Raw genomic sequence first — 12,720 nt, forward strand, 5'->3', positions numbered from 1 at the left:
ATGGTGACTGGAGCAATCTGACACACTGGCAGGAATACATCCAGTTACACCATGGAGGCAAGTTCCTGGATCCATGAATGTTTCTGCAGTCCTTATGTGACTGGCTCATTCCAGTTTTACTCCGTAGCAACCGAAAATGTACAATACTTCTATGGAAGGATAAGTAGAAAAGGTCAAACTGTAACAGCGCACAAGGGCCATCATGTGCCCCAAGCTGTACCGCACAAGTCTCCATGTTAAGCCGGTTATAAACATTAAACTCAGCTGAACATGACAATTTCCACAGGATCATATGACCTCATGTGCACAGGGCCTACTGACAGTGCCCAGATGGCAGATGATAGGGGGATCCAGCATGTTACATCCTTTTGTTCTCTGGGATATAAATGGCTGCCATAGAAGATGTCTGGCAGCGGATTTCTCCCCTTTCAGATCTGAACTTCCATGTGTATGGGGGGATTGGGAGAAGTATAAATACAGGCAAGTGTGATCTATGGCGCTGTCATATGTGAGGAGTCTACAGTCACCATGATGAGAGTTGTAGTTCCATTCTAGCCTCTGATAAATTCCAACCACCAATGGAGCCCATTGACCAAAACTGTGCTTGTTTGCCCAGAGCAACCAGACCTCCACTTTCATTTTACCAGAGTAGTTAGGAATAGAAAGCTGCACTGTGATTGGTTGCTATGTGACACAAAGATTTTCTTTCAGACATTTTTAATAATATTCCCTCCACAATGATAACTGCTTTGGTGTCAGCACGCTGTGTGGCAGCTCCCTGACCTCTCTTTTATCTCCCCCCCCCCTCCCTCTGCAGGCGATTGGAACAATCCAGGAAAGTCCTGGGAGACAACCGTTAGGTCCCTCAGGAACCCTCCAGAGGGCGTGTCCTAACACCCCGCCCATGCCACGAGGCCCTCGGGAACGCCCCCTTATTTTATCATCCAATAGCAGCAGTGCTGCTCAGTGCTCCACGCCCGTTAATGTAGATGAGTGAGGGTTCCGGGGAGATTTGCACGGTGGTCAGTCAGAGAGTGCGGGGTACGGGCACCGGAGCGCTTCATACGCGGCACCATCACTTGTTACGTCGTGTTACGTGTCGGGTGACTGGCTATTGTTGCATCACCGAACAACCGGCGCATTGAGCACGGAGCTCTGGAAGAACGAGGGCGCGCCCCGTCGTGTGTCTGGGGCTCAGCGTGCGGTCACTGCTCCCGGGATGGAGGTCCAGCCGGTGCCGGAGCCGGGGGAGAGCCAAGTAGGTGCCCAACGGGATTGGGGGGCAGAGCCCTGTGTGCCATATGTGAGGGAGCGGGGAGCAATGTGCGGCGGCTGAGGAACGGATGCGTTATGGCTGTCCGTATATGTGTACTGATATCCCAGCTATCATCGACGTATACATCTCATCCATATATATATATATATATATATATATATATATATATATCTCCCATCTGTCATATACGTATACATCTCATCCACTTATCCATATGTATATATCCCAATATCCCAGCTATCATCTATGTATACATCTCGTCCACTTATCCATAAATATATATATCCCAGCTATCATCTACGTATAAATCTTATCCATATATATATATATATCCCAGCTATTATACATCTCATCTCTATCTATCTATCTATCTATCTATCTATCTATCTATCTATCTATATATCTCCCATCTATCATATATGTATACATCTAATCCTCTTATCTATATATCCAATAACCCATCTATCATATATGTATACATCTCATCCATGGATGGGGTCAGTGCGGGGCTGGCTACCATTGGTTCTGTGTCTGTTAGATTGTTAGCTCTGTGGACACAGCCGCCCAATATAGTGCCATTGTTTCCCTATTATCACTATATATCTGTGTGTGTGTGTGTGTGTGTGTGTATGTATAATATATATATATATATATATATATATATATATATATATATATATATATATATATATATATATATATACACACACAGGCACATTGAGGTCGGTCCATGAAATTGGTTTTGCCATTTTTCGTGGCCATCAGGTGTTCTGCTAATCTTTCGTTATAGGGCGGTGGTCATAAAGTTTCAGTAGTGCAGCGGATCTCTCATAGCCGCCATGTCTTTCTGCTGATAATGTGGCAGCGGTGCCTTGGGGGGCGCTGTGTCTGGTAGGGACAGGAATGGGCCATACACTTGTATGCTGCATAATGTATGCACCCCAGGGCTGTGCAGCCGGCGTAGTCATACACTGTGGCACACGGCTCGGTGTATTGGAGGTGTGGGGCTGGTCCAGCATCCGGCATAGTCATACACTGTGGCACACGGCTCGGTGTATTGCGGGTGTAGGGCTGGTCCAGCAGCCGGCGTAGTCATACACTGTGGCACACGGCTCGGTGTATTGGAGGTGTGGGGCTGGTCCAGCATCCGGCATAGTCATACACTGTGGCACACGGCTCGGTGTATTGCGGGTGTAGGGCTGGTCCAGCAGCCGGCGTAGTCATACACTGTGGCACACGGCTCGGTGTATTGGAGGTGTGGGGCTGGTCCAGCAGCCGGCATAATCATACACTGTGGCACACGGCTCGGTGTATTGGAGGTGTGGGGCTGGTCCAGCATCCGGCATAGTCATACACTGTGGCACACGGCTCGGTGTATTGCAGGTATGGGGCTGGTCCAGCATCCGACATAGTCATACACTGTGGCACACGGCTCGGTGTATTGCAGGTGTGGGGCTGGTCCAGCATCCGGCATAGTCATACACTGTGGCACACGGCTCGGTGTATTGGAGGTGTGGGGCTGGTCCAGCATCCGGCATAGTCATACACTGTGGCACACGGCTCGGTGTATTGCAGGTGTGGGGCTGGTCCAGCAGCCGGCATAGTCATACACTGTGGCACACGGCTCGGTGTATTGGAGGTGTGGGGCTGGTCCAGCATCCGGCATAGTCATACACTGTGGCACACGGCTCGGTGTATTGCAGGTGTGGGGCTGGTCCAGCATCCGACAAAGTCATACACTGTGGCACACGGCTCGGTGTATTGCAGGTGTGGGGCTGGTCCAGCATCCGGCATAGTCATACACTGTGCCACACGGCTCGGTGTATTGGAGGTGTGGGGCTGGTCCAGCATCTGGCATAGTCATACACTGTGGCACACGGCTCGGTGTATTGCAGGTGTAGGGCTGGTCCAGCAGCCGGCATAGTCATACACTGTGGCACACGGCTCGGTGTATTGCAGGTGTAGGGCTGGTCCGGCATAGTCATACACTGTGGCACACGGCTCGGTGTATTGCAGGTGTGGGGCTGGTCCAGCATCCGGCATAGTCATACACTGTGGCACACGGCCCCGTGTATTGCTTTGTAAGACTCTTTATTACAGGTGTAGGGCTGGTCCAGCAGTCGGCTCCATCCGCACATGTAACACTAGTGATGGTCACTTTGCACCATCATCATTCTAGTCTGCGAGAGAACAAGGGGCGTCTCCTGGTCCTGGCAGCATCTTCCCAGTCATCTATAGACCTGACAAGTTCCCAGCCGCCTCCGCTCTGCTGCATCGCTGCTGTCTGATCCCTAGTTACACAGGAAGTGGAGCTGTCTCTAGAGAGAACTCACTGCCTTGTTTACAACTTAAGTTACTATGTCTCAGGCCGTAGTATTATTTATGGTATATAAACAAGTGTATAACGGAGGTGCCTATACCGTAACACTGTGTGCCTTCAGGTTAAGGTCAAGGCTACACTGCGGTTTTGTAGGACTACAAGATAGATATTACCAATTGAGTGACAGCTGCAATACTGCATATAACCTGGTGTCCTGCAGCTGGAGCTCCATAGTTATCAATCTGGTAGCATTACAGAAAGTTGGAGTGTAGCCCTGGCCTTACTGTACCTGCATAACACATTTTACCCTAGAAGTGGAGGCAGTGCACTGGGTATAGTAATATGGACCCCATGTCTTCTCCTGGAGGAGGTCTGCATACTGCAGTGCTAACAGCATCAGACTCTAAAGGGTGTGTTCACACGCGGCAGATTTTTTTTTTTTTTTTTTTTTGCTGAAATGTCTCTACATCTGGAGTTAGTTCTCTAGCACATGCATGGATATCTGCAACCCCTTCAATCTGCCATATGGGGACATAGTCTATGAGGGCCGCTGCGGCTATATAGCCCTGTCTGTGCTGCACTGGAGGTATCGCATGCAGGAGCGCCATCATTCAGCAGCTTTATGCTGTGGTTTGACATTGAAGTTAATTGGTAAAGAATGAAGATGATATTTTTCTGTATTTTTATATAAATAACCAATCCTTATTAATGATAGGACTAGGGCTGGGCGATATTGGCCTAAATCAATATCGCGGTTTATCGCACATGTAGCCGCGGTAACGATAATTGAACGATAATTATGACACACCCCTTTTTTGCAAACCACACCCACTTGCCGTGCCAAACTGGCGATATTTTGATTCAAAAAAGTAAAATAGAACTCACTGAGCAGCAACCCATGGTTAGTCTATTATCATTATTATTATTATTTGTCATTATTAGGGGGTCTCAGCAGAGACCTGGACATGTGTATATACAGGTATACAGCCTCTACAGGGTATACACAGGTCACAGAGGGATAGGTGTGTATGACTATATGGGGGGGGATGGATTGGGGTGTATTACTATACAGGAGGTTGGGATCGGGTTACAGGACTATACAGGCAGCGCATAGGGATAGGGGGCGGATAGGGGTGTATGACTAAACAGGGAGGGCGGATAGGGGTGTGTGACTATACAGGGAGCGTGGATAGGGGTGTGTGACTATATGGGGGGGCGGACAGGGGTGTATGACTATACAGGGGGGCAGATGGGGGCATATGACTATACATAGGGGGGCGGATAGGGGCGTATGACTATACGGGGGGAGGACAGGGGTGTATGATTATAAGAGGGGGGCAGCTGGGGGTGACTGGGGCAGCTGGGGGGTGACTGGGGCAGACTGGGGGTGACACAGGGGGACTGGGGGTGACACGGGGGGACTGGGGCAGCTGGGGGGGACACGGGGGCAGCGGGGGGGACACAGGGGGACTGGGGCAGACACAGGGGGACTGGGGCAGCTGGGGGGACACGGGGGACTGGGGCAGACACAGGGGGACTGGGGCAGACACAGGGGGACTGGGGCAGCTGGGGGACACACAGGGGGACTGGGGCAGCTGGGGGGGACACAGGGGGACTAGGGCAGACACCAGGGGACTGGGGAAGCTGGGGGGGGGGGGGACACAGGGGGAATGGGGCGACTGGGGCAGACACAGGGGGACTGGGGGAGACACAGGGGGACTGGAGCAGACACCAGGGGGACTGGGGCAGCTGGGGGGGGGGGGGGGACACAGGGGGACTGGAGCAAACGCCAGGGGACTGGGGAAGCTGGGGGGGGGGGCACAGGGGGACTGGGGGAGACACAGGGGGACTGGAGCAGACACCAGGGGGACTGGGGCAGCAGGGGGGGGGGGGGGGGACAAAGGGGGACTGGGGCAGCTGGGGGTGACTGAAGGAGGACTGGGGCAGCTGGGGGTGACTGAAGGAGGTCTGGGGCAGCTGGGGGGACACGGGGGGGACTGGGGCAGCTGGGGGGGGGGACACAGGGGCAGACACGGGGGGACAGGGGCAGACACGGGGGGACAGGGGGGACACGGGGGGGACAGGGGGGACACGGGGGGGACAGGGGCAGATGGGGGACATGGGGGGGAATGGGGCAGCTGGGGGGGGGGGACATGGGGGGGAATGGGGCAGCTGGGGGGGGAGGACACAGGGGGACTGGGGCAGCTGGGGAGGACACAGGGGGACTGGGGCAGCTGGGGAGGACACAGGGGGACTGGGGCAGACACCAGGGGACTGGGGAAGCTGGGGGGGGGGCACAGGGGGACTGGGGCAGCTGGGGGGGACACAGGGGGACTGGAGCAGACACCAGGGGACTGGGGGAAGCTGGGGGGACACAGGGGGATTGGAGCAGCTGGGGGGGACACAGGGGGACTGGAGCAGCTGGGGGGGACACAGGGGGACTGGAGCAGCTGGGGGGGACACAGGGGGACTGGAGCAGCTGGGGGGGACACAGGGGGACTGGAGCAGCTGGTGGGGACACAGGGGGACTGGAGCAGCTGGGGGGGACACAGGGGACTGGAGCAGCTGGGGGGACACAGGGGGACTGGAGCAGCTGGGGGGGACACAGGGGGACTGGAGCAGCTGGGGGACACAGGGGGACTGGAGCAGCTGGGGGGGACACAGGGGGACTGGAGCAGACACCAGGGGACTGGGGCTGCTGGGGGGGGACACAGAGGGACTGGAGCAGCTGGGGGGGACACAGGGGGACTGGAGCAGCTGGGGGGGACACAGGGGGACTGGAGCAGCTGGGGGGGACACAGGGGGACTGGAGCAGCTGGGGGGGGGGCACAGGGGGACTGGGGCAGCTGGGGGGGGGACACAGGGGGACTGGGGCAGCTGGGGGGGGGACACAGGGGGACTGGAGCAGACACCAGGGGACTGGGGCAGCTGGGGGGGGGGGGGGGGACACAGGGGGACTGGGCAGCTGGGGGGGGGGGGGGACACAGGGGGACTGGAGCAGCTGGGGGGGGGGACACGGGGGGACTGGAGCAGCTGGGGGGGGGGACACAGGGGGACTGGAGCAGCTGGGGGGGGGGACCAGGGGGACTGGAGCAGCTGGGGGGGGACACAGGGGGACTGGAGCAGCTGGGGGGGGACACAGGGGGACTGGAGCAGCTGGGGGGGGACACAGGGGGACTGGGGCAGCTGGGGGGGGGACACAGGGGGACTGGGGCAGCTGGGGGGGGGACACAGGGGGACTGGGGCAGCTGGGGGGGGGACACAGGGGGACTGGGGCAGCTGGGGGGGGACACAGGGGGACTGGGGCAGCTGGGGGGGGGACACAGGGGGACTGGAGCAGCTGGGGGGGGGGGGGACACAGGGCACACAGGCACACAGGTTCCCCTCCCGGCCACACATGCAGGTCCCCGGTCTCTGGCTGCAGAGACTGTAATGGTGATAGCGTCGCTGCCATTACTGGAGCTGTAGAGCGGGATCGGGGGATGCAGATCCCGCTGTTCAGCTCCAGGACCCGCAGGACGCTATCACCATTACAGTCTCTGCAGCCAGAGACCGGGACCTGCATGTGACGGCGACGGGACGCGATATGTACAGCTGGTCAGCCGCGGCTGTTAGGGCCCTATTCCACTGGACGATTATCGTTCAGATTATCGTTAAATCGTTCGAATCTAAACGATAATCGTTCGGTTGAAATGCAGTTAACGATTAACGACCGAACGAGAAATCGTTGATCGCTTTATAAGACCTGGACCTATTTTTATCGTTGCTCGTTCGCAAATCGTTCGCGTTGAATAAGACATCGTTCGGTCGTTCGCAATAGATACGAATGCAATAGCGAATAAATAGCGAAGAAAAAACGATCGCAATTACGATCATAAGTAACGATTATCGTTCAATGGAAATGAGTGAACGTTTTCAGGTCTTTCGCAATAGTGGTCGTTTGCGATCGTTAATCGTTAATGATATGCAAACGATAATCGTCCAGTGGAATAGGGCCCTTAGGCGGAATGCCCGACCGACCTGCACCTCACTTCCCGGCACAAGTCCCGTCCGAGCGGGGCGGGGAGGGCAATGCTGTGTGTGCAGGTGCAGGGACGCCGGATGGGACCGGACTTGACGGGTGGGCGCATGGACGGACAGGTGCGGCGGGACGGGGCCTGGACGGGTGGGGAGGGAAGTGGTGAGGGCGCTCGGACGGGCGGGGGGCGCTTGGCTGCGGGGGGCGGGCGGCTTTGTCACCTGGACCCCGCTGCTCCTCCACCTCCCGCTCTGATACCGGCGTCCCTGCACAAGTTATTGTGCTGTGTGTGCAGTGACGCCGGCATGTCCGAGCTGGAGGAGCAGCAGAAAAATACAAAAAAAATACAAAAATACCGCAAATACCGTCCTGGCTAAGTTGAGGTCGGTTAACCGACGCCAGTGACGGTATCGGTATTTTTGCGGTATACCGCCCAGCCCTAGATAGGACCCAGATGGCTTCATTCAGCAATAAAGGTGACTGCACCTGTGACTGTGGGCTAACTCCTGACCCCTGCACCACCCTTATGGCCTTTCCTCTATGCCTGCCAAAGTGTGCGCATATTCTCAATGGAGGACAAGATTAGGAAAACATGGCCACTTTCTTCCAGAGATATAACCACTCTTGTTTCCAGTTTGGGTGAGGTTTTGCAACTCAGTTCCATTGATGTGAATGGAGCGTAATTGCAAACCATACCTGAACTGGAGACAAGAGTGTTGCTGTCTCTGGAAGAAAGTGGCCATGATTCTCTAGCACTGGATAACCCCTTTTAAGAGGAACCTGTTACTTGCCTGCAGGTATTTTATTCCAGGATATGTTCAGACTGAGGAATCCACACAGAGAAGCAGATTCCGTCGCTCGCCACTGGTCACGGCCACGTGCATCTCTGCCAGTGCCATAGACTCCATTCTATGGTCAGGCAGATTCTGCCGTCCGTCCAAAGAATGAACCTGTTGTTTTTTTTGGACAGACGGAGGAATCCCCCTGACCATAGAATGGAGTCTATGGCACGGGCAGAGATGTGAGCAATGGAATCCGCCGGAGCTTCTCGGTGGATTCCTCTGTCTGAACATACCCTTATCCTGGAGCTACCTATTGAATTTGGTCATCCAAGATGAGTTTCTTGCAACTGCTTGGTCCTAATTAGAAATGATTGAAGCGAATCGCTTTGTTCCTATCTGCATTCTGCTCATCAGGTTGCGGGATTTGAAGTCTGCTGCGCTCCATGCCGCTCCTCCCCAGGTGCTGGGAAAAGATGGGTCCAGTCCTGGCAAACTAGGATAAGTCTGAGAAGCTGATCATGTTTTGTTTTTTTGTGTGGTCATCTCAATTGTTAGTCAGCCGTATATATTGCCATGTAAATGGGAAGGTGCGGCCGACTATGATGAAGTTAATAAGCTCCAGGACTGAGCCTTGTAAAGATTCCGCAAATAAGCTGATCGGCGCTCTGCTGCAACTGTGTCTGCCCATGTAAAAGGGCCCTTCATTTTATTTATGGAAATCTCTGCTCCTTCTGGGCTAAGTAGTCAAGGGGGAGGGGTTACTTAGCCCACAATGAGCAGAGCTTTACCTGAATCAAGTTATCCTGGTACTTTTCCCGCAAAACAAATACAATGTGTACGCGTATGAATCACGTATTGAATTTTCAATATGATATGATGCTTTTAAGCCACTTTCCGCCATCTCTGGTTGGTTGCAGCTTATCTCCTGTGATAAGCCATCAGACAGGTGGAAATTCCCAAAAATTCTTTCCTCTAAAGTCTGCTGTTGATCGATGTTTAAGACCCCCCCCCCCCCCCCCCGTACGCGTCAAAAGGTTTGATGTTCATCTAATGTATGTGGGCCTCTTATAGGGAATCTAGCAGCAGGTTAGGTGATCCTAACTTTAGCTGATAGTCTAATAGCTTAATACTGACTTGGAGATGTCAGTAATATGGAAAACGATTTAGCTTTGCTAGATAAGTGGTCCAAACAATGGGAACTGCAGTTCAATGTTTCCAAATGTAAAGTAATGCACTATCCTCAATCCAAGTATCATATTGGCAGTTCTGTGTTGTCAAGGACTTCAGAAGAGAAGGATTTAGGGGTAATGATTTCTGACAGCCTTAAAATGAGTCACCAATGCAACCAGCGGTGGGGAAAGCTAATCGTATGCTGGAGTGTATAGCTAGAGGTATAACCAGTAGGTAGAGGGAGATTGTGATCCCACTGTATAGAGCTCTGGTGAGACCACATCTGGAATACTGTGTCCAATTCTGCACACCTCACCAAAACATGGACATTGATGAAATAGAACGGATCCGAAGACTGGCTACAAAAATGGCGGAGGGTGTCAGGCAGATATCGTTGGTAAATCTACAATAACTGAATGTGAACCTGTCTGGGACAAAAATATATCTATCCGAAGATAATAAAAAAGGAATTACTAAAAGGAAAGATGGACCCAGTGGTTTTTTTCTGCCAACAGATTCCTACCTGCTAAGATTCCTTTCAGGGGCACAGCCCCTTTTTCCTAGTTCCCAGACCACAAATACCCACTTTACTAAGGTCACATCCCATCCTCATAAATCAGCTTACAATTCCCATCATGCCTGAATACCATTTGGTGGCTCCAGTTTTGCTGCCTTCCTTTTGACTTTGGAGTTGAGGTGTAAACTTGATGTTCAGCTCCTGATGGATATGTACCCAATAATGCAGGCTGCTGAATGATCACTTCAGGGTATGTGCTCACATTGTAGAACTTCATCACGTCTGGGTTTTGTATCCCATACGTGTATAGTGTACACTTATTGCTGATTTTCCTCACTGTGGTTCATTCACACATGGATTGGGCCTAAATCACATCCACAATTATGGCAAAATTCATGATCTAAAATATGAAAACCTGTGGCAGGTATCTGAGCACATGCCCTGTATTAGTGATGCCGGTGACAAATCCCTGCTAGGTAACCTTGGTGCTGGAGATTGGTCTGTGATTAGTCATGGCTCTCTGTGGGGGTGATGTAGCAGCCTGTTTACTTGTCAGTCGGATACAATGTGTGATCATAGGCAGAGCGCTGTGACTAGTCATTGCCCAGTCTCCGCCCCAGTGTCTACATAGTGGGGATTTGCATACCCCCGTGGGCCTGATTAAAACATGTTTTCCTGCATTTATCATTTCATGCAAAGAATATGGTAGGAAATGTTTTTACAGCATTTGAGCACTGCTAGTGAATATATAGGTCCCGTGTGGGTGACTGGTTCTCTCTGAGGGGTTGTCCAGGGAATACACTTTACTTGTACGGTGGGCTTTTTACCTTTGCTGCTGCTGATCTGACAGAGCCCAATCCCTGTGCATCACATTCTGGTCTTGGGGTCTTTTACACTAAAAGATCTTCGACCATCCACGGCCACAAATGGGCACTGATCAGTTGGTTTACGGTGCCTTTACAAAACAGGATTAGAAAAAGGGCTATGCTTTTTGAGGAAAAGAGCCCTTCACTTATCAGCTGTGTGGCATTTTCTGCTTCAGCAGTATGCAATGGGAAAAACTGCTTTTTTCCCCTCTATTTCAGCTGTAAAATGATTTCCATAGCCTTGTCTATATTTTGAATTGTAAACAGAGTTTAGACATGGTAATTTGGTCCTTATTTTTCCCTGTATTTATAGCTGGAAGCAGAAATGGAAGTGACTATTCACCATTTCGGTAACCAATGCTGATCACAAGAAGTTCCAAATATGGACCAGAATAGTGTGTATGAACCCAGGCTAAGGCCTCGTGTATACACCGACCCAAGAGCGCCACATATTTCTATGGGTGCCTGACTGGGGTATGTTTCCATGTTACAGATTTGCTGTGGATTTTTGGACAGAAGTTCTGCAGTAAAATATAGTAGAAGCCAAATGGATGCGATTAACAAATCTACATGCTGTGTGAATGGATCAGCGGCTTCCCAGTTTGCCACTGGATTGTTGGCTTGTCCTCCCCATTGAGTTCAATGGAGAGCTTTAAATCCACAACATAATCGGTGTGTTGCAGACTTTGCTGTTTATCTGCGGCCAAGTTCTGGTGGAAAACCCACTGTACTCCCCTTTCCGGATATTCCTACAGCAAAGCCTCTTCTGCCCGTATTGGTTTCTGTGCACTCTTCCGTACGTGTAATTTTGACCGCCAACCTGCAGCAGCTGTGTGAATCCACTACAAAATATACACTCTGCTCGCTATCACACAGGGAAATCCCCACCAGATCTTGCTGACACCCAGAATTGTTACTTTATGTGGTATACCAGTGTTTACCCTGTCTGGATCCAGACAGAGGGCTGTTCTTTATTAGCTAGAACTTAAATTGACAAGTTTTTCATGCTACAATTAGATACTAGTGATTATGTCAATAGTCTTTTTATGAAGCTGTGAGAGTAAACGAAAACTTCAGTAGACAGAAGTAAATATAATAATTTAGCACTTTGTGCTGTTTATGCTCTTCCATTTTATAAGCTATGACTGTCACGACTGCGGCTTATTGCATTAACCATCCGGTGGAGATGCAGACGCTCATGCTGGGGTGAGAGGTTCCTCCAAACGTGCGCGCTCCGGTTCTTTTCCCACACAAGTCTGGAATGAGCAGACAAAACTCCCTTCCAAGTGATTAACTGCAGGCCGGAGCTTTCTCCTAATTCGCTCAGCCGCATTGTAATTCACAGTGAGAGGGGCATCTGTGTAATTGGAGGAGACAGAGCCTCATCCTGCAGCCACCAAATGGCATTTACTCACTGTTCTGGTAGCTTCTGGTGCCTACAATCAAGAGTTTTGGAATAGAATGTAGAGAAGTAGAATAACTCCTTAGGGTACGTTCACCCTTACCAGATCCCCAGCTTATTTTCTGCTGCGGATCCGCAGCAGATTTCATTTAGATAACTTAACACAGCATCAAATCTGCTGCGGATCCTGTAGGTGTGAACGCACCCTTAAAGGGATTTTGTCATCACTTTCATGCTCCCTGAACCATTATTTATTGGGGTGGTCCCTGGTGGTTCTGTCTGCACCCCTGGCCTTCATGGATAGATTTTTCCAACTTCTTAAATCGTTCATCCTACTACACAGGACGATGATCGTTACTTGTGGTCATT

At 51.9% G+C, this 12,720-nt stretch overlaps 1 protein-coding gene across 2 annotated transcripts in view; it reads left to right on the top strand.

The window, feature by feature from the left end:
* Positions 1–956: 956 nt before the first annotated feature.
* Positions 957–12,720, top strand: part of TRIM36 (tripartite motif containing 36) — a 41,401-nt gene continuing 29,637 nt past the window's right edge. For both annotated transcript variants that reach the window (XM_069962694.1, XM_069962695.1), the window contains exon 1: positions 957–1,258. In XM_069962694.1, the coding sequence (XP_069818795.1) occupies positions 1,220–1,258 (39 nt within the window). In that variant the 5' untranslated portion in view covers positions 957–1,219. The remainder of the gene's footprint in view (positions 1,259–12,720) is intronic.

The sequence above is a fragment of the Dendropsophus ebraccatus genome, chromosome 3 (assembly GCF_027789765.1).
Source record: "Dendropsophus ebraccatus isolate aDenEbr1 chromosome 3, aDenEbr1.pat, whole genome shotgun sequence".
NCBI lineage: Eukaryota > Metazoa > Chordata > Amphibia > Anura > Hylidae > Dendropsophus > Dendropsophus ebraccatus.